Below are 24969 nucleotides of genomic sequence, written 5' to 3'. Positions count from 1 at the left end.
AGTTTCAGACCAGTCACCAGTATACCTTTATTGGCTAAAATGGGTGAGACCACTGAGACAAAATGACTTGATCAGTATGATTATTTAAGTCCCTTACATAGTGGGTTTAGATAAGAACATAAAAATAGCCTCACTAGGTCAGACCAATGGTCCACCTAGCTCAGTAGTCCGTCTTCATGGGGGCCAATCCAAGTCACAAGTACCAGGCAAAAACCCAAAGAGTGGCAACATTCCATTCAGAATCCTAAAGAATAGCAAGATTCTGGAATCCCAAAGAGTAACAAAAGATTCCGGAATTCCATGCTACTGATCCAAGGCGAGCAGTGGCTTCCCCATGTCTGTCTCAGTAGCAGACTATGGACTTTTCCAAACCTTTCTTAAACCCAGCTATGTTAATTGCTGTAACCACATCCTCTGGCAACAAGTTCTAGAGCCTAACTATTCTCTGAATGAAAAAATATTTCCTCCTATTTGCAGTGGCGTACCTAGCATATGTGACACCCGGGGCCCAACATTTTTTGACACCCCCCCATCTGTATGAAAAATATGATTTTTAGTAACAATCTACATATCGTACAACAAGAGTGTATCTAGGAAAAGGCAGCATCTTAAACACTGCAGTGAGCACTAGAACACCAACACATACATTGTAAAACTAAACAAACCAGATCCTGCACAGTCAATTGATCCTGTAGTCGATGCTAACAGAAAGCCATGTCCCTTTCATACACACAGACAGATACACCTTTACCCAATATGGAATAATCACAAACTAAAAATAGAAATATGTAGACAAAAGTTAAACTGAACTGCCAAGAAACCAGACTCTGCATACAATGCAACACCACAACACCACAAAAACAGTAATACATGTCCTCTAATACTGTGCAAAATATAAAGACAGTAAATGTAAATTTGAAAAAACTGATACATAACAATCACCACTTAACAAATTAACAAATAAAAATAAAATAAATAATGAGAAATAAAAAAATACAATTTTATTGGACTAATCTCGATCCCCGCAAACCACCTGATTCCATCCACACAAGCCTTGAATTGTTTTATATTGAACTTATTATATTAAAGTATAAAAAGAAACAATATTCTGTACAATTGTCAATTTATAAATCATCATCTTTTCCCCACTCTCTGTTCCCCATTTCCCTTCAGCGTCCTCAGCCCACTCTCTCTCCACTTTCCTTCAACGCACGCACATAAAAACAAGCAAGTAATTTTATATCATTTTCATTCTATTCACTCATAGAAATTAAAGTCTAAATAATGCCAGTCACATAACAAAACATGATTTTACAAAAATAATTCTCTGCACAATCAAGCCTGCAAGGATTACTAGATGTCTTTCAGCAGCTCCCCTCCCTCCCTCCCCCTTACCTTCGAGGCCAAGTCAAAATGATCTACCAACAATAAAATTTTAAAAACACAAAGCACGCTGTACGCAGAGAAAATGTTAATTATCATTTATATTCTACGGGTTTTCAAAGAGGTCAAGGCAGATGGCTTTATGCAATGTCACCTCAGTAACAACTATACAAAAATAGACAAATATACTCCCTCCCTTTTTACTAAACCGCGATAGTGTTTTTTAGCACAGGCAGCTGCGCTGAATGCCCCACGCTGCTCTCGATGCTCATAGGCTCCCTGCGCTAAAAACCGCTATTGCGGTTTAGTAAAAGGGGGCCATAGTGCAAAATATAGACAGCATATATAAATTCTCAAAACGGACACATTTTGATCACTAAATTGAAAATAAAATCATTTTTCCTACCTTTGTTTGGTAATTTCATCAGTTTCTGGTTGCACTTTATTCTTCTGACTGTGCATCAAATATTTCTTCCCTTCTTTCAGCCTCCTGTATGCTTCCTCTCCTCCAGACCTCATTCCCTCCCCCATCTTTTTCTTTCTTTCATCCTGCCCCCTTCGTTCTTTCTCTCTCCATGCCCCCTTTCTTTCTCTCTCTCTCCCCATGCCCCATTTTTTCTTTCTTTCACCCTGCCCCCTTTCTTTCTTTCTGGATCCCTGTCCCCCCCTTTCTTTCTTTCTAGCTCCCTGTCTCCCCCCTTTATTTCTTTCTCCCTGCCCTCCCCCATGCCACCACCACCATGCTGCCACCACCGCCGGGGAAAGGCTGCCACTGGCCATCAGAAACAGGCCGGCGCCGAAATCGCCCTGCTTCGTTTCCCACGGGCCGACCAACTCTGGCTATCCGACATCAATTCTAACGTCAGAGAGGACGTTTCGGGCCAGCCAGGCAGCGATTGGCTGGCCCAGAACGTCCTCTCCGATGTCAAAATTGACGTCGGACGGCTATAGTTGGTCGGCCCGCGGGAAAAGAAGCTGGGCGAATTCGGAGTGAGGGAGAACTGACGCCGGCTTCTTTCAGAAGATTGCAATGGCAGCCTTTCCCCAGTGGCAGGCCAGCTGTGCACCCCCTTGGGCCCGTGCACCTGGGGCGGAGTGCCCCCCCACCCCCCCAGGTACGCCAATGCCTATTTGTTTTAAAAGTATTTTCATGTAACTAAATTGAGTGTCCCCTGGCTTAGATGCTATCACAGTACTGAATTTAGAGAATGTAATTCAGAGATACCCACAGATGAGGAATATATGGTGACTGAATGTCTATATTTGAATGTGCGCTCTGAATGCAATATAGGGCTCGTAATCAAAAAATAAATATGTCTAAAAACCCGCCTGAATCAGTACTTGGATGATCTAAAAGACAAGTCGTCCAATGCTGTTACCATACAGGCCATTCTTTTCCTCGAGGCTATTGGCTAGCCATACTGATCAAGGCATAGTATACATGATTTGAGGTACGTAGCAGAATCAGGAAGGTGGAATAGAGCTGGGTATACTCCTGATCTACAGACCACCTGGTAACTGGCACCTGGTGGAGGAAAAATTATTTAACTTAATCTCGCACTGAACAAAGATGTTCTCTAATTTGGTAATACTTGGGGATCTGAGTACACATCCTAAGGAGCAGAGAGACCCTAATGTCCACTACTTTCAATTATATTTTACAACCTTCCCAAATGTTCATACCCACAAGGCTGGACATTGCCTAGATTTGATTTCTGCTCTATCTGAAAGTTCAAAATTCCCCTCGATAGATCACGTGCAATGGGAACCAGTTATCTGGTCCAACCATTATCTTCCAAATTTCTATTTAAAACTGCCCAAGAAGAAACGTAGATGACAAGATGCAGTAAAATAGCTACAGAGATATTCTGGCAATTGATCGTGGAACAACTAGAACCCATGACTACTGATATAGGTAAAAGTTTACTCACATGGCAAGACCTAATATTATCAACCCTGGACAAAATTGCTCCAATTAAAGTTATTAAGCTGAAACAGAAAAACAACCTGCGGTTCTCTGAACCATTGCTAGTAGTATGAGCAAATGTATGGAAGCTGGAAAAGGCTTGATGAAAACACCAGAATCAGGAATATTATATAAAATGGAGGAGAGAAGTCAAACAATATAAGTTAAGAGTACGAGAAGCATAAAACCTATACTATGACAAACTAATCAATCAACGAACTCTTCAAAATACCTCGTCAAGATTTTCAATTCACTAATATTAAATAGAAAGGTTTTTGCCAGTGCCTCAATAAAACAACCAGATGTGGATAGTTTAGCATGTTACTTTGATAAAAATGGTTAAGACAGTTAGGGAGTCGTGTACACATAAAGTAGAAGATTACATTGGATTAGACCTCCCAAATGATAATATAGAAGTAGGACTCCAGCCAATAGATATTGGAAGGAATTCTGTATTGTTACTCCAGACATTGTTACTCTGCCATGCTGAAAAGACTTTAAAACAATCTTGCTCTCTGGATATCTGCCCATCTAGCATGCTAGAGCAAGATACTATTGAAGATCTGAATCTATGGCCAAAAAAAATCTTTCTGAAGCCTAACAAAGGTGCTCTGGTTCGGTAACTACAATTCATCACCATATACGGGTACCCAATTGGGTAGAGGGGGTGCATTTAGATTTTAGCAAAGCCTTTGACAGTGTTCCACACAAAGGTCTAATAAATAAACTGAGTGTCCTCGGGATGGGTCCCAAAGTGGCGGGCTGGGTCAGGAACTGGTTGAGTGGAAGGCGACAGAGGGTAGTGGTCAATGGAGATCACTCTGAGGAAAGGGAGGTTACCAGTGGTGTGCCTCAAGGTTCTGTTCTTGGGCCTGTTCTTTTTAACATTTTTATAAGCGATATTGCTGAAGGGTTGTCGGGTAAGATTTGCCTCTTTGTGGCTGATGCCAAAATCTGCAGTAGAGTAGACACGCCGGATGGTGTGAAAAGCATGCAGAAAGACCTGGCGAAGCTTGAAAAATAGTCTGAAATTTGGCAGCTAAAATTCAATGCTAAGAAATGCAAGGTCATGCATTTGGGCTGCAAAAACCAGAGGGAACGGTACAGTTTAGGGGCTGAAGAACTTATGTGCACGATGGACGAGCGGGACTTGGATGTGATTTGTATGTGATGATCTTAAGGTGGCCAAACAGGTTGAAAAGGTAACGACAAAAGCTAGAAGGATGCTAGGGTGCATAGGGAGAGGTATGGCCAGTATGAAAAAGGAGGTATTGATGCCACTGTATAAGACTTTGGTGAGACCTCATTTAGAATATTGTATACAAAGCTGGAGGCCGTACCTTCAAAAAGATATAAGCAGGATGGAGTCGGTCCAGAGGAAGGCTACTAAAATGGTGTGTGGTCTTCATCATAAGGCGTATGGGAACAGACTTAAAGATCTCAATATATACTTTAGAGGAAAGGCGGGAGAGGGGAGATATGATAGAGACGTTTAAATACCTACATGATGTAAATGTGCATGAGTCAAGTCTCTTTCATTTGAAAAGAAGCTCTGGAATGAGAGGGCATAGGATGAAATTAAGAGGTGATAAGCTCAGGAGTAATCTAAGGAAATACTTTTTTATAGAAAGGGTGGCAGATGCGTGGAACAGTCCCGGAAGAAGTGGTGGAGACAGAGACTGTGACTGAATTAAAGAAGGCATGAGATAGTCAAGTGGGATCTCTTAGAGAGAGGAAGAGATAATGATTACTGCGGATGGGCATACTGGATAGGCCATTCGGCCTTTATCTGCCAACATGTTTCTATGTTTCTAACAGGTGAAAAGATAAAAAAACATCAAAAGTTTTAGGCGCTATCATAGACTTAGACTTTACTTTTGTCAATCAGATTAACTCCTTGGTAAAAAAAAATTTCTACAGGCTGAGGCAACTAAGGGTGATTAGATCTGTTCTAAGTCAGGGTTCTGCTCCCTTACTTAGATTACTGCAACTCCCTGTATTGCGTTATGACAGAAAAAGAATGTATAAGATTGCAACTACTTCAAAATACAGCAGCCAGACTAATTTTCTGATTAAGCCAGTTCGAGAGGGTTAGTCTACTACTGAAGGAATTACACTGGTTACCTGTAAAAGAGAGAATTTAAAATCACCTGTATGGTTCACAAAGCTATACATGGAGAGAATTCAACTGGCCTAGTCTCCTGTATCGATGCTAATTCCTTCCACAACTCCAGATCAGTACGTTTTAGACTGACCTTCCCTCCCCCTTCACATGTTCGCTGGAAAAAGTTGTATGGATCTACCTTTGAGTCCACGGCCCCATAATTTGGAAGTCTACCATGTCAATTGAACTCATTACCATTTTAGGAAAATGCTGAAGACTTATTTCTTCACTCGTTAAGCCTGTAAATCGCTGTTAATATTTATTGTTCACTAATCTTATTGCAAACCATATTGAATCCTTGTTGAAATTTTGTGGGGTATAAAATATTATATGGTATGGTATGATTACCCTTGGTTTTGGATGCCATAAATTCTCTGCAAAGGGCAAGGATATGATTTTGTTACAATTTGATTTAACATTGGCATTCGACACAGTTGATTATGGAATTTTTAAATTCAAATGAAGTAGTCTGGTATTTCAGGACAAGTTTTAAACTGGTTCAAAACATTTCTGATCAATAAATATAGAGTCAAAATTTTTTAAAAAACACCATTTTGTCCACAAGTTGGGTTAGGTACAAAAGTGTGGAGTTCTTCAAGGTTCACTACTCTCGCCCATTCTGTTTACAGAGTAATACTTTTAAAACCAATAGGAGGAGATTTTTTTCATTCAGAGAATAATTAAGCTCTGGAACACATTGCCAGAGAATGTGGTAAGAGCAGTTACCTTAGCTGTTTTAAAAAAAGGTTTGGACAAGTTCCTGGAGGAAAAGTCCATAAACTGCTGTTGAGACAGACATGGGAGAAGCACTACTTGCCCTGGATCAGTGGCATGGAATGCTGCTACTATTTGGGTTTTTGCCAGGTACTTGTGACTTGGATTGGCCTCTGTAAAGACCGGATAGATGGACCATTGGTCTGACCCAGTAAGGCTATTCTTAGGTTCTTATGTTATGTAATATCTATATGAGTTTGTTTGGACATGCTCTCTGACTCTTGCATGGATAGATCATGCATCCTGACTCCAGAAAAGAGAGATCTGAGGGTAGAGCACTTGAGTACTCCACTCTTAATGTCAAATTCTACTCTCAAGACTACAACGGGAACTCACGGCGGCCATTTTGATGGCAGTTTTGCATGGGACAGGAGCGTAGGGCGATCGATCCTGCCCCGTGTCACCACTAGACCACCAGGTAATGTCTGGGGAAGGTCTGGGACACAGTAGGGAGGCGGGGGTGGGACAGAGCTGGCCCTAAAAATTATCTGCAATTTTTCAATTATCGTAGGCCGGCTCTTCCCCTAACCCCAGTGAATATTGAGGTTCTACTGTATATGAGAGCCATTTCTTTGGATTACAATTTTGTATAGATTTTTAATAAACATTCCTGAACTTGTACATTCCATTCTGCAGTCCTTTTCTGTCTTTTGAACTTAAAAGGACCAAATGAAATGTGAGCCACTCTATGAAATATATTCCAGAGTCTCTGATACTTCCATTTGAATCATCACTTAGTAAGAAAGACTTCTAAGGTTTTGGAAGTCCTTTTGTATACTACTTACATAAGAACATAAGAATAGCCTTACTGGGTCAGACCAATGGTCCATCAAGCCCAATAGCTCATTCTCACGGTGGCCAATCAAGGTCACTAGGACTGGCCAAAACCCAAATAGTAGCAGCATTCCATGCCACCGATCCAGGGCAAGCAGTGGCTTCCGCCATGTCTTTCTCAATAACAGACTATGGACATTTCCTCCAGGAACTTGTCCAAACGTTTCTTAAAACCAGCTATGCTATCCGTTCTTATCATATCTTCTGGCAAAGCGATCCACATCTTAACTATTCTCTGAGTGAAAAAAATTTCCTCCTTTGTTTTTAAAAGTATTTCCCTGTAACTTCATCGAGTGTCTCCTAGTCTTTGTAATTTTTGACGGAGTGAAAAATCGATCCACTTGTACCCGTTCGACTCCATTCAGGATTTTGTAGGCTTCAATCCTATCTCCCCTCAGCCGTCTCTTTTCCATAAGAACATAAGAACATAATAAACGCCTTCGCCGGATCAGACTCTAGGTTCATCTTTTCCGGCGACCCGCACACGTGGAGGCCATGCCAGGTGCTCCCAGATGGAGACCCTGGTCACCCGTATCCATCAATGTGTTTTGCAAGGAGGTATAAATCCAACTTACACTTGAAACCCAGAATGGTAGTCTCCGTCACCACCTCCTCCGGGAGAGCATTCCAAGCGTCCACCACCCGCTGTGTGAAACAGAACTTCCTGACATTTGTCCTGCTGAAGAGCCCTAACCGTTTTAGTCTTTCCTCATACGAGAGGAGTCCCATCCCCTTTACCATCTTGGTCGCTCTTCTTTGAACCTTTTCTAGCGCCACTATATCTTTCTTGAGATAAGGAGATCAGAATTGAATGTAATACTCTAGATGAGGTCACACCCTGGAGTGATACAGGGGCATTATGACATTTTAGTCTAGTTAACCATCCCTTTTTTAGTAATTCCCAGCATCCTGTTTGCTTTTTTTGGCCACTGCTGTACATTGGGTGGAAGGTTTCATCATATTGTCTATAATGATACCCAGATCCTTTTCTTGTGCGCTAATCCCCAAGGTGGACCCTACCATCCGGTAACTGTGATTCAGGTTATTCTTCCCAATGTGCATCACTTTGCATTTGTCCACATTAAATTTCATCTGCCATTTGGACGCCCAGTCTTCCAATTTTCAAAGGTCCGCCTGCAATATTTCACAATCCGCATGCGTTTTAACAACTTTGAACCACAAGATAATCATAATGTTAGTTCAGTATTCATTTTAGAAGAACACTTTTTATTATTACCATAGTTTGGGCTCTTGTTCTTTCTCATTGAGATTATAGTAATAATTGGTACTCAACTATTTCTGCAAAGCCTTGTTCTAAACTTTAGAATCTTCAAAACACCGTTTTTGAAGAAGTTTCATAGAGTGACTCCTTCTCGAATTCACCTATATTGGCTGCCAGTGTAATCGTGTGTGTTGTTTAAATTAGTATGTTCAATTTACAAGATTTATGAAGGTACAGTTCCCAAATATGTAACTAAATTGAGAAATGATTCATTTATTCTTCTTCTCGTTATAAGAAGATTCTGAATAGTTTGGTTTGTTATCAAGTTATGTATGCTTGATGCACTTTAACACAGGAGTCGAAGACTATCTTTTCTTCTTTTTGAAAGGAGCTGAAGACACATTAGTCTAAAACATATCAACCCCAATCTGATATCTGTCCCTTTATTGAAATCCTCTTGAGTGTAATTGGCTTTGGGCCTTATTGGGAGTTGGCAAACTGTAAATGATACATTGATTTACATCCATTGTGCTTCCAATGTATGCAGATTTATGTCATGAATATTCATTTTGGATATCCTAAAAAATGAACTGTGGTGGGGCCTAGAGAGGGTCAGTTTGTGAAGCCTCAGTTTAATCTATTCACCCGTGACTGCAGTCAGGTCCTGATGCTGTCCTCGTTTCCTGTCTATTAGCTCAGTTTGGTGTGGAGCAATGCAGAGAATTTAGATGGGCAGTGGAACATGACCCAGGGACCAACTGAAAGAGCAGGGACATGCATACGTGGGAGGGATTTTCAACTTGAATAAGTTTGACCATGTTACACCTTTCTTTCAGTTAAGGCCTGTGTAAAGTTTGTTTGCTTGATTTTGCTTTAAGGTGTTAGCAGGCGTTCAGATTTCAACAGACATGTTCTCCTTTTTGAGGACATGTCCAGGTTCAAAACCCGGCACTTTATCCGGGTTTTGAAATGCCTCCTCAAATCGGAAGCCACATGATGATCGCGTGCGCGTGACATCGTCGTGTGACATCTGTGCATGTGCACACTTCCTCCCTGCTCGGCAAGAGCAGGCAGCGGGGGTGGGTGGGGCTAGGGTGGAGATGGGGGGTGGGATTAGGGCGGAGATTGGCATAACTGGCGGGCCTGGGGGTGGGTCTAGGTGTCCAGATTTTCTGATTGGAAAATCTGGCAACCCTACTCATACCTAACTATCTCTTGGATTCATTCACATTTGCTAGTTCAAAACATTTCAGACATTCACATGCTCTATTCACTTTTCCATCTGTTAAAGGCTGTAAATTTAAAAGATATCATCAACGCCTTCTGTCTTATCAAGCAGCATCTTGGGACAAGGATTTGACTCATCTAATTATGTCTTCCAATACTTATCAACAATTTATGCAACTTTAAAAAATATATTTGTTTACTTAGATCTTTTGGGTCATTGAAGCATCCATACGAGGGTAATCAAGGAACTGAAAGGGACTATAGCTGAACTGCTTCAACTAATAGCCAATCTATCGATCAAATCAGGAAGGATTCCAGAAGAATGGAAAGTGGTGAATGTTACACCGATTTTCAAGAAAGGTTCGAGGGGAAATCCGGGAACTACAGACCGGTGAGTCTGACCTCAGTACCAGGAAAGATGGTAGAGCCGCTGATAAAGGACCGAATAATTGATCACCTTGACGGACCAATTTGATGAGGACCAGCCAGCACGGCTTCAGCAAAGGAAGATCTTGCTTGATGAACTTGCTGCACTTCTTCGAGGGAGTAAACAGGCAGATAGGGACCCTCAGCCACAAGAGGGCACCCGCTCAAACTCAGGGGTGGAAAATTTCATGGCGACACCAGAAAGTATTTCTTCACAGAGAGAGTGGTTAATCATTGGAACAAGCTTCCAGTGCAGGTGATCGAGGCAGACAGCGTGCCAGACTTTAAGAATAAATGGGATACCCATGTGGGATCCCTACGAGGATCAAGATAAGGAAATTGGGTCATTAGGGCATAGACAGGGGGTGGGTAAGCATAGTAACATAGTAGATGACGGCAGATAAAGACCCAAATGGTCCATCCAGTCTGCCCAACCTGATTTAATTTAAATTTTTTTTTTTTTTTTTACATTTTTTCTTCTTAGCTATTTCTGGGCAAGAATCCAAAGCTTTACCCGGTACTGTGTTTGGGTTCCAACTGCCGAAATCTCTGTTAAGACTTACTCCAGCCCATCTACACCCTCCCAGCCATTGAAGCCCTCCCCTGCCCATCCTCCACCAAACGGCCATACACAGACACAGACCATGCAAGTCTGCCCAGTAACTGGCCTAGTTCAATATTTAATATTATTTTCTGATTTTGAAATCTTCTGTGTTCATCCCACGCTTCTTGGAACTCAGTCACAGTTTTACTCTCCACCACCTCTCTCAGGAGTGCATTCCAGGCATCCATTACCCTCTCCGTAAAGTAGAATTTCCTAACATTGCCCCTGAATCTACCACTCCTCAACCTCAAATTATGTCCTCTGGTTTTACCATTTTCCTTTCTCTGGAAAAGATTTTGTTCTACGTTAATACCCTACCGTCTGAATCATATCTCCCCTGTCTCTCCTTTCCTCTAGGGTATACATATTCAGGGCTTCCAGTCTCTCCTCATACGTCTTCTGGCGCAAGCCTCCTATCATTTTCGTCACCCTCCTCTGGACCGTCTAACTTTTGCAGATCCTTTTTCATATTTTCCACTCCCTCTTTGGTGTCTACTCTGTTACAAATCTTGGTATCATCTGCAAAAAGGCACACTTTTCCTTCTAACCCTTCAGCAATGTCACTCACAAACATATTGAACAGGATTGGCCCCAGCACCGAACCCTGAGGGACTCCACTAGTCACCTTTCCTTCCTTCGAGCGACTTCCATTAACCACCACCCTCTGGCGTCTGTCCGACAGCCAGTTTCTGACCCAGTTCACCACTTTGGGTCCTAACTTCAGCCCTTCAAGTTTGTTCAACAGCCTCCTATGAGGAACTGTATCAAAGGCTTTGCTGAAATCCAAGTAAATTACATCTAGCATATGTCCTCGATCCAGCTCTCTGGTTACCCAATCAAAAAATTCAATCAGGTTCGTTTGGCACGATTTACCTTTTGTAAAGCCATGTTGCCTCGGATCCTGTAACCCATTAGATTCAAGGAAATACACTATCCTTTCTTTCAGCAACACTTCCATTATTTTTCCAACAACTGAAGTGAGGCTCACCGGCCTGTAGTTTCCTGCTTCATCCCTGTGACCACTTTTATGAATAGGGACCACATCCGCTCTCCTCCAATCCCCAGGAATCACTCCCGTCTCCAGAGATTTATTGAACAAGTCTTTAATAGGACTCGCCAGAACCTCTCTGAGCTCCCTTATATCCTGGGATGGATCCCGTCTGGTCCCATCGCTTTGTCCACCTTCAGTTTTTCAAGTTGCTCATAAACACCCTCCTCCGTGAACGGCGCAGAATCTACTCCATTTTCTCGTGTAACTTTGCCAGACAATCTCGGTCCTTCTCCAGGATTTTCTTCTGTGAACACAGAACAGAAGTATTTGTTTAGCATATTTGCTTTCTCCTCATCACTCTCCACATATTTGTTCCCAGCATCTTTTAGCCTAGCAATTCCATTTTTTATCTTCCTCCTTTCACTAATATATCTGAAAAAATTTTTATCTCCCTTTTTTACATTTTTAGCCATTTGTTCTTCCGCCTGTGCCTTCGCCAAACGTATCTCTCTCTTGGCTTCTTTCAGTTTCACCCTGTAGTCCTTTCTGCTCTCCTCTTCTTGGGTTTTTTTATATTTCATGAACGCCAATTCTTTCGCCTTTATTTTCTCAGTCACTAGGTTGGAGAACCATATCGGCTTCCTTTTTCTCTTGTTTTTATTGATTTTCTTCACATAAAGGTCCGTAGCCATTTTTATCGCTCCTTTCAGCTTAGACCACTGTCTTTCCACTTCTCTTATGTCCTCCCATCCTAACAGCTCCCATCCTCCCAACCTAAAAGCAGAGTGGATAGACTTGATGGGCTGTAGCCTTTTTCTGCCGTCATCTTCTATGTTTCATCTTCTATAGACAATAATGACCTGGTCGACACTGTATATCTAGATTTTCAGAAGGCGTTCGACAAGGTTCTACATGAACGACTACTTTGAAAAATCGCGAGCCATGGAATTGAGGGTGGAGTACTCACATGGATTAAAAACTGGCTGGCGGATAGAAAACAGAGAGTGGTTTAAATGGACAATACTCAGACTGGAAAAGCGTCACGAGTGGAGTGCCGCAGGGTTCGGTGCTTGAACCCCTGCTCTTCAACATATTTATAAATGAACTTGAAATTGGTACGATGATTGAAGTGAATAAATTTGCAGACGATACAAAGTTAGTCAGAGTAGTGAGGATGCAGGAGGATTGTGAAGACCTGTAATGTGACATAAACATGCTCGAGAAATGGGCCACGACATGGCAAATGAGGTTTAACGTGGATAAGTGTAAGGTGATGCATGTCGGTAACAAAAATCTTATACAGGATGTCCAGTGCAGTACTTGGAGAGACCCCCCCAGGAAAGAGACTTGGGAATACTGGTCAAAAAGTCAATGAAGCTGTCCGCGCAATGCGTAGCGGTGGTGAAAAGGGCAAACATAATGCTAGGAATGATTAAGAAAGGGATCACGAACAGATTGGAGAAGGTTATCATTCCACTGTACCGGGCCATGGTACTCCCTCACCTGGAATACTGTGTCCAGCACTGATCACTGTATATGAAGAAGGACACGGTACTACTTGAAAGGGTCCAGAGAAGAGTGACTAAAATAGTTAAGGGGCTGGAGGAGTTGCCGTACAGTGAGAGATTAGAGAAACTGGGCCTCTTCTCCCTGGAAAAGAGGAGACTGAGAGGGGACATGATCGAAACGTTCAAGATAATGAAGGGAATAGACTTAGTAGATAAAGACAGGTTGTTCACCCTCTCCGAGGTAGAGCGAACGAGAGGACACTCTCTAAAGTTAAGAGGGGATAGATTCCGTACAAACGTAAGGAAGTTCTTTGTCACCCAGAGAGTGGTAGAAAGCTGGAACGCTTTTCCGGAGGCTGTTATAGGGGAAAACACCCTCCAGGGATTCAAGACAAAGTTAGACAAGTTCCTGCTGAACCAGAACGTATGCAGTAAAGGCTAGTCTCAGTTGGGGCACTGGTCTTTGACCTAAGGGCCGCTGCGTGAGCGGACTGCTGGGCACGATGGACCACTGGTCTGACCCAGCGGCGGCATTTCTTATGTTCTTATGTACTGTATCCACTTTTCTCTTTTGTAAACCACATAGAACTTCATGGTGTTTCAGTACAGAAGTGAGTTGTTAGGTTATGTGATCTCTGGTGTCCCTTCCCTACCAGAAGACAACACGTTTTCTGATCTGGAAACCACTGAGTACGGGTTGTATGGACTAAATAAAAGCCCGGTGGAGGGAATCTAGGTAGAAACATGACAAAAAGTCCTTTTCCTAATGCCAGTCCAAATTCCTCTTCTGCTAATTCAAAGCTTGGCTCAGAATCCCATCCGTGATATCACTATCAGAATCAGAAAATAATATTAAATATTGAACTAAGGCCAGTACTGGGCAGACTTGCACGGTCTGTGTCTGTGTATGGCCGTTTGGTGGAGGATGGGCAGGGGAGGGCTTCAATGGCTGGGAGGGTGTAGATGGGCTGGAGTAAGTCTTAACAGAGATTTTGGCAGTTGGAACCCAAGCACATTACCGGGTAAAGCTTTGGATTCTCGCCCAGAAATAGCTAAGAAGAAAAAAAAAAAATTTTTTAATTGAATCAGGTTGGGCAGACTGGATGGACCCTTTGGGTCTTTATCTGCCGTCATCTACTATGTTACTATCTACCGCTTATGATATCTTAGGCTTAGAGCTTGTCTTGAATGGAGCAAAGAAGTGTAGTGGATCCATTCTGGACAGAAAGGAGAGAAATGGATAGACACGAAAGTGGAAAGCTTTCCTTAGAGTGCCAGAGTTTAAATGAATGACAAATAAAAAGAAGTGCCAAGCTAATTTTACATCTTTGAGATTTTTTTTTTTTTCTCACAGCTGTGTTTAATGCACCTCTCTGTGATGGAAATGCAAATCTGAAAGTGCTGCTGATCTCCTGGATACAAATCTTCAAATGTATTTACTTAAGCTGAGTGGAGCTGCCATAGCACAAGTTCGTATGCTCTGAACAGGACGGTCTTTAGTCTAGAACACGAGCCACAATTGGACTTAAAGAATATCTCAGCCATCTTAGAGAACGACACTTTTGGCTTCTTTTATTTTCCAACAGGACATTGGTTCCTTTATGAAACTTTACTGTTCTATGGGAAAAAGATAGGGGTGTTCCTGGATGTAACAAAGGTTACCCAGGAAAGGAGGAAACTTTTCCTAGCAATGCGACAGGATACTAGGGCTTTGGGGGCGTCCTTTTTGCTCGCATACCCGTGTAAATGTATTGTCAGATACACTCAAGTTAAGTACAGTGGTACCTCGGTTTACAAGTGCACCACTTTGCGAGTGTTTTGCAAGACGAGCAAAACATTTGCAAACTTGGTGCCTCGTAACGTGGATCCAGCAACGTTCTTCAAGGGTCGATGTCTCAAAATAGTTTGACAGGAATGAACCTTTCTCCTAGGCTAGGGTATATGGAGTAGTGCTGCCCGATTCAGGAAAAAAAATTTCGATTTTCCTGCCCAATTGGGTGGTTTTTTTTAAAACATCCTGGTGGGTTTATTTTACAGCCTCTTCACCCCTTTGCCTTCTCCAACCATACTGGCGCTGTGGTGTAAACAAAATAAACAAACAAAAAAGACTTTTCCTCTCTCTGTTAAATCCTAGCTCACGTTTGCGGTCTAACACCAGCTCTGGCAGGATACACGTTTCAAATCTGACATATTGTAATCACAAAACAGAAAATAAAATTAGTTTTTCTATCTTTTGTTGTTTGGTTATTTTTCAAATCTTGTTGGTCCAAGGCTCTGGTTGTCTTCTGATAACTTGCTTGCCAGGGTCTCCTTCTTTCTTCTTCCTCTATGCTAACCATCCATCTGCCATCCATGTCCTCCCTCTCCGTTACCCTTCCCTCCCCAGGAGGTCTGGCATCTTTCCTTTTTTTCATCTCCCTCCACAGATCCACCTTTTCTTAACTACCATTTCATCCAGCATCTATCCCCCCTTCCCCACCACCCCAGGGTCCATCATCTCTCCCTTTCTGTAACTTTCATCCTTAAATCCCATGGTCCATCATCTCTCCCTCTCCTCTATTTTCAGACCCATAATTTCTTCCCCCCAAAGTCCGACATATGCACGTCTCTTTGAACCCCCCTTCCCTCACTCCCTTCATGTACTGAAGGACTGTCCCCTCCTTAAAGGTCTGCATCCCACCCCTGAAGGCCTGCCTGCATCCCACCCCCAAAGGCCTGCCTGTCCCCCTTAAAGGCCTGTCCCGTCCCTCCCCCAAGGCCTGTCTGCCCCCCCCTTGAAGGCCTGTCCCCCCTGAAGGCCTGTTCGCCCCACCCCAAAGTACTGCTCACCCCCCGGCCTCCCCGCACTGGCATTTACCTTAATGAAGCAGCCTGCAGCAAGATCGCGATGCCAATGATCTTAAGTTTGCATTTCTTCAGAGCTGTTTCCTCTGCCACAGTCCCGCCCCTCCTCTGACGTCAGCTCAGGGGCAGGACCACGGCGGAGTAAACAGCTCCGAAGCAGTGCAAAGATCGCTGGCATCGCGATCTTGCTGCAGGCTGCTTCGTTAAGGTAAACGTCGGTGCGGAGAGGCCAGGGGAGGAAGCGAGATGCCGGGGGGGAGAATCGGACAGCAGCACTAACTGGCAGAGGCTCCCCCGCTGCCTTCTAAAGCAAGTGCGGCAGCGGCCGGCCAGCAAGAGCAGCACTGCCGCTCCAGCTTTAGGGGGCGAGGGGGGAGGGTCAGCCGAGTCGGGAAGCCGATTTTTTTTTTTTTTGTTTTGAATCGATTTGAACCGTGAATCGGGCAGCATTAATGTGGAGTTTGTCTGGATGGTGGGTCTTATGATATATGCAATGCCATTCCAGTGCACCTGGCAGATGTTTAGTGACAGATAAGATGGGTTTGCTTGCCAACAGCTTGTGTCCGGCTTTTACATTTCCAGAAGACTATCTCCACAATGAAAGTGTGAGCAAAGAACCAGCAAATGTGAGTGGTGTCAAAGAGGAATGTCTAAGTGAAATCCATGTTGGAGGTGTTTGTGGTAGAGAAAAGATCTTGACATCTCAACGATGTGTATGGTGCTTGTTCTGACCTGCTTAACCTTCATATATCCACTGCTGCTTGCATAGAACCTGTATAGTTCTTGACATGTTAACCAAATACCTACTGAGTACGCAATGCCCTGGAATTCTTTTTTTAGGTTTATAACATCTGTTATTTTATTGCCAAGTATATTAATTTTTTGTTATACCGTCCATCACAGGTATCTAGATGGTTTACAATGATAAAAAAAAATACTAAAAGTTAAAACAAAATCAAGAAACTTAATCTTAAAATATTGGATAGGGAGAAGACAGACTTAGACATACAGGAGACAAGAGGGGAAGTGGGAGAAGGGAAGAAAGTTGCAATAAAATTTAAGAGGAGTTGATTCAGTGGTCTCAACCTCAAACCCTTTGCAGGGCCACATTTTGGATTTGTCGGTGCTTGGAGGGCCTCAGAAAAAAAGAGTTAATGTCTTATTAAAGAAATGACAATTTTGCATGAGGTAAAACTCTTTCCTTTTGGCTAAGTCTTAATTATAATATTGTCATTTATAGATAAAGAGACATATGATCAAGAAACTGTTTTATTCTACTTTTGTGATTATGATTAACATACCGAGGGTCTCAAAATAGGACCTGGCGGGCTGCGCGTTTGAGACCACTGAGTTAATCCGTGGAATAGGAAGGTTTTAAGTTTGGATCTGAATAATGTTTTCTAAAACAAATGAAAAATAAGCAAATATTTTGCTCCTGGCTAATTAATACCCCACTACAGAGCAAGGGAGGTTTGGCACTGAGACTGCAGTAGAGCTGGGTTGTGTTAGGCATCCTCCCCAGTGTTTTCTTCTCGAATATGTATATTTGTAGGACTAAGGGGAGCTTCTTATGTTCAAATAACATAAAGGGAACATCTTGCTGGGAGTTGAATCCTTCTTCTCTAGACGCTAAGCACCGTCCACCTCCCACACCCATGTCTGCACTGAAGGATAAGCACTGGGAAAGCACAAAGAAGCCATTGCAAAGTAGGGCCCATGGGTTTCTATCCCTACAAGAGACCTTAAATCCAGGTGACCCTTCTGCAGGGGAGCAGCTTTCCAGCTCTGGTTGTTGAGAGGCCGGGAATCTGCTTGGATTTATGAGACTCGACTCTCTTGTAGTGATGAATGTATTACGATTTTTTTTTCTTCTTCCTGTGTGTGCTCGTTTCAGATGACTAAAGAATATTTCCCAGATATTCTTGCAGGAATGCAACGTATCTGATTCATGGCGGTCCGGACAGATATGCAAAGGGAGTGTCTGGTCCATGCAAAGCGAAGGCTCCTTCATTTGCATGCGCGCATGAAGGAGGGGGGATGGGGGTCTGGTGTTTACATGATTGCATGTGGGCTGGACTCCATGCAACAAGAATGTATCATGCGTGTTTCTAACTGTCCCCTTTCTCTTCTCTCTTTTCTTTCTCTCTTCCCCTCCCCTTTGAATTATGCTACCTCAGATGTCAATCACATTCCAGGTGAGTCACTGGCTTTGCCGAGCTGGGGGGGGGGGAGGGTGTGACGAGATGGAAGCTGGTTTTATCTGTTGTTCCACAAGTTCAGCTGTTGTTTAGAATACAAGTGCAACTGAGATCTATGATAATGCTTTGGCACCCCAGCACAACCAGGAAGTTGATATGGGATGTTTCCTGTGACAACCAGGCTAGGACCACTTACTTCATTTATGAAAACCATGTTTCAGCTTCTCAGTTACTCTTTAGCAGAGAATAATTACAAACTAGGCTGTTTCCCTACTCGTGACCCATCAAATGCACACATGACAACTGTGCAGGACAATGGCGCCCCATCAATCGTGCTTCATATAGCAGATACTATTTTGTCTTTAGCCCTTTCAGGACCAAGGGACATATTTGTCCCATAACTTTAAAATCCTATAAATTTTGATTGGGATAGTCTACAGTTCTAAATTTGATATGTACGGATTCCATATGATACTGCCTTTATGTAAACAAACTGGTTCCGACATTCATTCATTAGCGTCGTTGCCAGATTGACGAGAAGATTCATATGCCACACTGTCCATAAGCCAGAAGTGTGATTTTTTTAAATAAAAATAATGATATTTCACCAAAAAAATCAATTTTTTGGCATCTGCAAGCCCTTTTTACCATAAAAATGTCGTCAAAACCACAAAAATTGGCCTACGATCCTTATGGTCCTGAAAGGGTTAAGGGGGTGGGGGGACCCCTCCCCACTACACTTACAATATTCACTTGCTATCTAGCACGATTGATGGGGTACCATCCGCACTACACATAATATCACCAGAGAGTTACGTGACGGGGGAGCTGGAAGACTTTATGAAGGAAGGGGAGCATGCAGAGTGATTTCCAGTTTCCAGTCAACTTTCACTGTTATTGGTTGGCTACAGTGATGGGTCCTTCTGGTGCTCCCAATCCCTCACATATCGCTATGGTTTTATTTAGGACTGGCCCAGTCTTGGAGAGTCTTGTTAATGGACTTCATTTCAGCTGCATGCATCTTGCCAAGGAAACCAACACGATGACACGAGATCCTTAAAGTGGTCCCCCGTCACGATGTACCACTCTCACCAACAGGGGGGCGGGAAGAGTGGGTCACATGATGGTAAGGGAGCACACTGATTGGTTGCATTGCTCTTCTCAGCTTGGCACTTTGAATACCCTAATTTAATATGAAAGGGTAATTGTTTGAAAGATCTGTTCATTGAGTGAACTGTCACTCATAGAGGTGAGTTCAGGGAATGGAGTGTCAGGATGAAAAGACTGGTGGCAGATAGAGCTGTAGCTCTCCTCTGCAGAGAGAAGGGTTGTTTAGCATTTCAGTGCCTAAGAGAGTTTATTTCTTCTATGTTCAGACACGGTTCAGGGCGCTTACAAATCCCAGAATGCAATGAGGAACATGTTCCAAAGATGCTGCCATTTATATCCTCTGAGCATTCCGATTCCTGGCTTTCCACAGCACTGTAGGGTCTGTCATAATTCTGCACTCTGAAAATCTGCTCTACAATCCCCAAATTGATCAGGATAAGGTGAACATAAGAACAGCCATATTGGGTCAGACTACTACTACTAATAATAATTTTATTCTTATATACCGCCACAGCCATGGAAGTTCGAGGCAGTTTACAACAAGAAGTGCTGGACAATCAACGAAGAGGTCATCAATACAATCTTACATAATGAAAGAAGTAGAAAGCTATATAGTTCTTAAAGTTACTGGTTGAATTAGCAGATCTGTGTAGATTCTTAGTTTACAAAACGATTGAACAAACTCGTTTTTACCAATTTTCTAAAATGGAAGTAGGATGATCCATCTAGCCCAGTTTCCTGTTTCCACAGTCACAAGGTCACCTGGTAGAAACCCAAATAGTAGCAAGATTCCATGCTACTGATCCCAGGGCAAGCAGTGGCTTCCTCTAGACAATGGACTATGAACTCTGGGAACTTGTCAAAACATTTTTTAAACCCAGCAATGCTAATCACTGTAGCTATATATTCTGGCAATGAGTTCCAGAGCTTAACTATTCTTCCGTGTAATTCCATTGAGTATCTCCCTAGTCTTTGTGACTAGGGAGACTTGATAGTTGGTTTCAAGAAAGGTTTGTACAATTTCCTGGAGGAAAAGTCCATTGTAATTGAGGAAGACATGGAGGAAGCCACTGCTTGCCCTGGATCGGTAGCATGGAATGTTGCTACTCTTTGGGGTTCCAGAATCTTTTGTTACTCTTTGGGATTCCGGAATCTTGCTATTTTTTAGGATTCTGAATGGAATGTTGCTACTCTTTGGGGTTCAGGAATCTTTTGTTACTCTTTGGGATTCCGGAATCTTGCTATTCTTTAGGATTCTGAATGGAATGTTGCTACTCTTTGGGGTTCTGGAATCTTTTGTTACTCTTTGGGATTCCGGAATCTTGCTATTCTTTAGGATTCTGAATAGAATGTTGCTACTCCTTGGGATTCCGGAATCTTTTGTTACTCTTTGGGATTCTGGAATCTTGCTATTCTTCAGAATTCTGAATGGAATGTTTCTACTCTTTGGGTTTTGGCCAGGTACTAGTGACCTGGATTGGCCACCGTGAGAACGGGCTACTGGGCTTGATGGACCATTGGTCTAACCCAGTAAGGCTATTCTTCTGTTCTAATATCGCTAGGGGACTTCTCATCCTCACTAAACCCAAATTAGCCTTCTTTGGACACACAAAGAGTTTGCTTAATTTTAGGTGCCCATTCACCCACTGAACTTGCAGCTACACTAGTGAGACTGCTGTCCTAGGCCCTGTACTCTTTGGAGGTTAAAAATGAGTAGTGCATGGAAACATTTAGGGCCTTGGATGGATCCAAACTTTTTGCTTCTCAATCTGGTCATATAGGGACTTGTCAGTCCAAAAGAGGACTTCAGACATCACAGTCTGTAAATAAATGAGGGCTTGAGGTTTGGGGTTAGCCATCTTATAGTTTCCTCCATCAAGCTAAGCTAATGCATCATCCATTCCAGGGATCCCTTCTCTCACTGCTCTTTTATATCACCCTCTCCCAGGGGTAGGCAATTCCGATCCTCAAGAGCCGGAGCCAGGTCAGGTTTTCAGGATAGCCACAGTGAATATGTATGAGATGGATTTGCATGCACTGCCTCCTTGAGATGCAAATCTACCTCATGCATATTCATTGTGGAGATCCTGAAAGCCTGACCTGGCTCCAGCTCTCGAGGACCGGAATTGCCTACCCCTCCCTATCCAATGTTCATAAATTTGAAACTTGGTCCCCTCTGTCAGTGCTGTGTTACCCCACCCTACACAGTGGTCTCCTCTCTGACCCCACTGCTCTGTTACATCACCTCATCCAGTGGACCCCTTTGTTCTGCTGTGTTGCTGTCTATTGCGTGATCCGGCCATACTTCCCGCTGTGACACCACCTGATTCAAAGTTCCTCTCTCTCACTGCTGTATGACATTTCCCTCCACATTCAGTGATCGTTCTCCAGTTGCACCCTAACTGGTGTATCCTCTCCATGGTTCCTCTTCATTAACTATCCTGGTGTTTAGAGTGGTGTCGCATGCTTATAACGCTTCTGGGCTAAATTTCGGAACCAGCCAATCTGTAGGTCTAGCCCCTAAATATATAACTGACCTTTTCTCTTTCTCAGCCAACAGACATAAGAGAAGCTCACATTTGAACTTTGTTTCCCCTCCAGTTAGAGGATGTAAACTCAAGACACCATCAACACCTCTTCTCACATCAGGCAGCATTATGGGGTAAAGGTCTAGAACAATTGCTTACGCCTTCCACTTATGGGGAATTCAGGAAACACCTAAAAGCATATCTGTTCCTGAAGTAACTAGGCAGCTGACCCGTACAATTCTTACTCCAAAATAACTGATCCCTAGAGCTGTTAATCACTAGGTTTTAACTCTGTTAAGTCCACTCAGTTTGTACCATCTTTTAATCATTGTAAACCGCATAGAACTAAACTGTTATTATTATTATTATTGTTAGTAGATGTTCCTGGACTGGGGACAATTTCAGCTGCTGTCAGTCTTCTGTCTTGGAAATTGAAAGGGAGATTTTCCGCTTCATAGACAACTCGGCGAAAGACAAAGGCGCGCGCCGACAACTGAGTGCAAGACGGAGGCGCGCGCCGAAGAAAATTACAGTTTTTAGGGGCTCCGACGGGGGGTCTTGTTGGGGAGCCCACCCAGTTTACTTAATAGAGATCGCGCCGGCGTTGTGGGGGGTTGTAACCCTCCACATTTTACTGTAAACTTCACTTTTTCCCTAAAAACAGGGAAAAAGTGAAGTTTTCAGTAAAATGTGGGGGGTTACAACCCCCCACACCCCCCACAACGCGGCGCGATCTCTATTAAGTAAAGTGGGGGGGTTCCCCCTCACCCCCCCCCCATCGGAGCCCTAAAAACAGTAATTTTCTGCGGCGCGCACTTCCACACTACGCTCAATTGTCTGCGCGCGCCTTTGTCCCGGCGCACTTTTGACCTGACACCGATTTTACTGGCCTTATCCTGGGCGCTTACTCTGAAGAGGTCACTTGTTGCTATAATTCTTGGTTAATTAATTGGTGCCCACTTGTCAAATGGATTTTTTTTTTTAAATGCAGGTAGCAACAGTAGAGAGTAATCATTCACAGGGGTGACCCTGGAAAATGAGGCCTTATTAGAGAGGTACTGAAATGTTTTCTTTAAATGTGTAGTGCTACAGCATAGTGCAAAGCCTTCTGCCTTAGAGAGAGAGGTTTTTCATTGACTATTAGTCCCAAGAATCAATCTGCTTTCTTCTTCAACAGCACTATAATTATGAGGAAGAGAAAGTCAGGGAGGGAAACAGGAAGGGGTGAAGGACAGATATAAAAGGGATGACAGAGATAGGGAACTGGTAAATTGGGGGGGAATGAAGAAGGAGTTCTAGAAATGATGTGGGGGAAAGGGAAATTTGTGTGACAAGCGATGGGCGATAGAGCAGAGTGTGAGTGGTGAACGAGAAAGCCTGAGGGCGTGGGTGCTAAATGAGTGTGACAGATATGGAAAGTGGGAGGGAGGGAAAGAGGGGGCAATAGATGTAGGCGTGAAGGATGGCTTCACTCTCCCTCTTCCATATGCTCTATTACTGTGCCTCTCCCTTCCATCTCTCCCTCCACCCCCCCTCCCAATTGGTCTGGCACCCATCTTCTTCCCTCTGCTCTCCCCATAGTCTGGGATCTCTCTCTTCCCAGAGAGTGATAGAAATCTGGAACGCTCTTCCAGAGGCTGTTATAGGGGAAAGCACCCTTCAGGGATTCAAGAAAAGGCTGGATAAGTTCCTGCTGGAACAGAACATATGCAGGTAGTACTAGTCTCAAATAGGGCACTGGTCTTTGACCTAAGGGCTGCCGTGTGAGCGGACTGCTGGGCACGATGGACCACTGTTCTGACCCAGCAGCGGCAAATCTTATGCTCTTATGTTCTTATATGAGAGATATGGAAGGAAACATAAGGGTGACAAAGCAGAGAGAGATAGGGAATGTGAGGGAGGAGTGTGGAAGAGCTGGGTGTGTGATGGAGGGGTGAGAGGAATTTGAATTATAGGGGAGAAGGAGGGCTCTGAGAGACATAAGAAAGAGGGAGGACGGCATGAGTGGTATCAAGACATAAGGATGGGACTGGATAGAGAGTATTTCTTTCCTCAGTGGGTAGAACTAGACTCCCAAAATCCAGCCACAGCGGGAGGGGGGGGGGTTAATATCCAGATACTCAGTGCCAGTTACCAGATACTAGCTGTTGCTATAACCTGATCAGTACCTGATTAACTAACCCGATCAAATTAAGTCAGCCTTTAGACTGGACTAACTTTATCCAGATGGTTACCTGGTTAACGGACTGAATGTTACTGCTAACCAGGTAACCTGAAACTTTTCCCAGGCTGCGCCTGGCGCTATATGGAAACGGTTGGAGCAGACAGAAGGGATTTTCAGTGGCAGGACCTAGACCAGGGCTGCCCAAGTCCGGTCCTCGAGATCTTCTGGCAGGCCAGGTTTTCAGGATATCCACAATGAGTATGCATGAGAGATTTGCATATCAAGAAGGCAGTGTAGGCAAATCTCTCTCATGTGGATAGCCTGAAAACCTGGCCTGCCAGAAGATCTCGAGGACCGGACTTGGGCAGCCCTGGCCTAGACAATCCTGCTAAAAATCGGGGAGTGAACTTGAACCGGGATGAAGCTGCTCCTATCTGGAGAATTCCTGTTGATTAGTGACTTTTTAAAAGTGTCTTTACTTTAAAAGCTTAATACCACAATAGCGCTGAAATCACAGCATGGAATTCTTTTTTTTATAATTCTTTATTGATTTTTAAATCTTCAATAATGCAATACAACAAATGTCACATTCAACATACACATGCTTTTTAATCAACCATTTTCCACCCACCCCATGATTATTCAATAAAACACAATAACATAACTTCCCATCCAATCACCCACCCCCAAATGTAAGTATCCTAGAACCAACCTGAAACAGAAATAATCCCCCCTCCCTTTTCTGGATAAGTACCTAAATAAACAAAAACTAATTCACATCGATAAACAATTACAAAGATGCAACATAAGATGCCAATGGGCCCCATATCATAAGAACATAAGTATTGCCCCTACTGGGTCAGACCAGGGGGGTCCATCGTGCCCGGCAGTCTGCTCCCACGGCGGCCCCCCAGGTCCATGACCTGTAAGTACTCCTAACCTACAACTTCCATACCCTGTTCGCCAGTGAAGTAACCCTCTATCTGTACCCTGCTATCCCCTTTGCTTCCAGGAAGTCATCCAGTC

General features: G+C 43.3%; 1 protein-coding gene across 1 annotated transcript in view; it reads left to right on the top strand.

The window, feature by feature from the left end:
• The window catches only part of NRXN3 (neurexin 3), a 1772673-nt gene that overhangs the window by 117915 nt on the left and 1629789 nt on the right, over positions 1 to 24969 (top strand). Inside the window, exon 3 of the mRNA XM_033952014.1 lies at positions 18121 to 18138. Coding sequence (XP_033807905.1) covers positions 18121 to 18138 — 18 coding nt within the window. The remainder of the gene's footprint in view (positions 1 to 18120; positions 18139 to 24969) is intronic.

This window comes from Geotrypetes seraphini, chromosome 7 (genome assembly GCF_902459505.1).
Source record: "Geotrypetes seraphini chromosome 7, aGeoSer1.1, whole genome shotgun sequence".
Lineage (NCBI taxonomy): Eukaryota > Metazoa > Chordata > Amphibia > Gymnophiona > Dermophiidae > Geotrypetes > Geotrypetes seraphini.
Note: the sequence above shows the minus strand (reverse complement) of the source record. Positions and strands in the feature narration are given on the sequence as shown.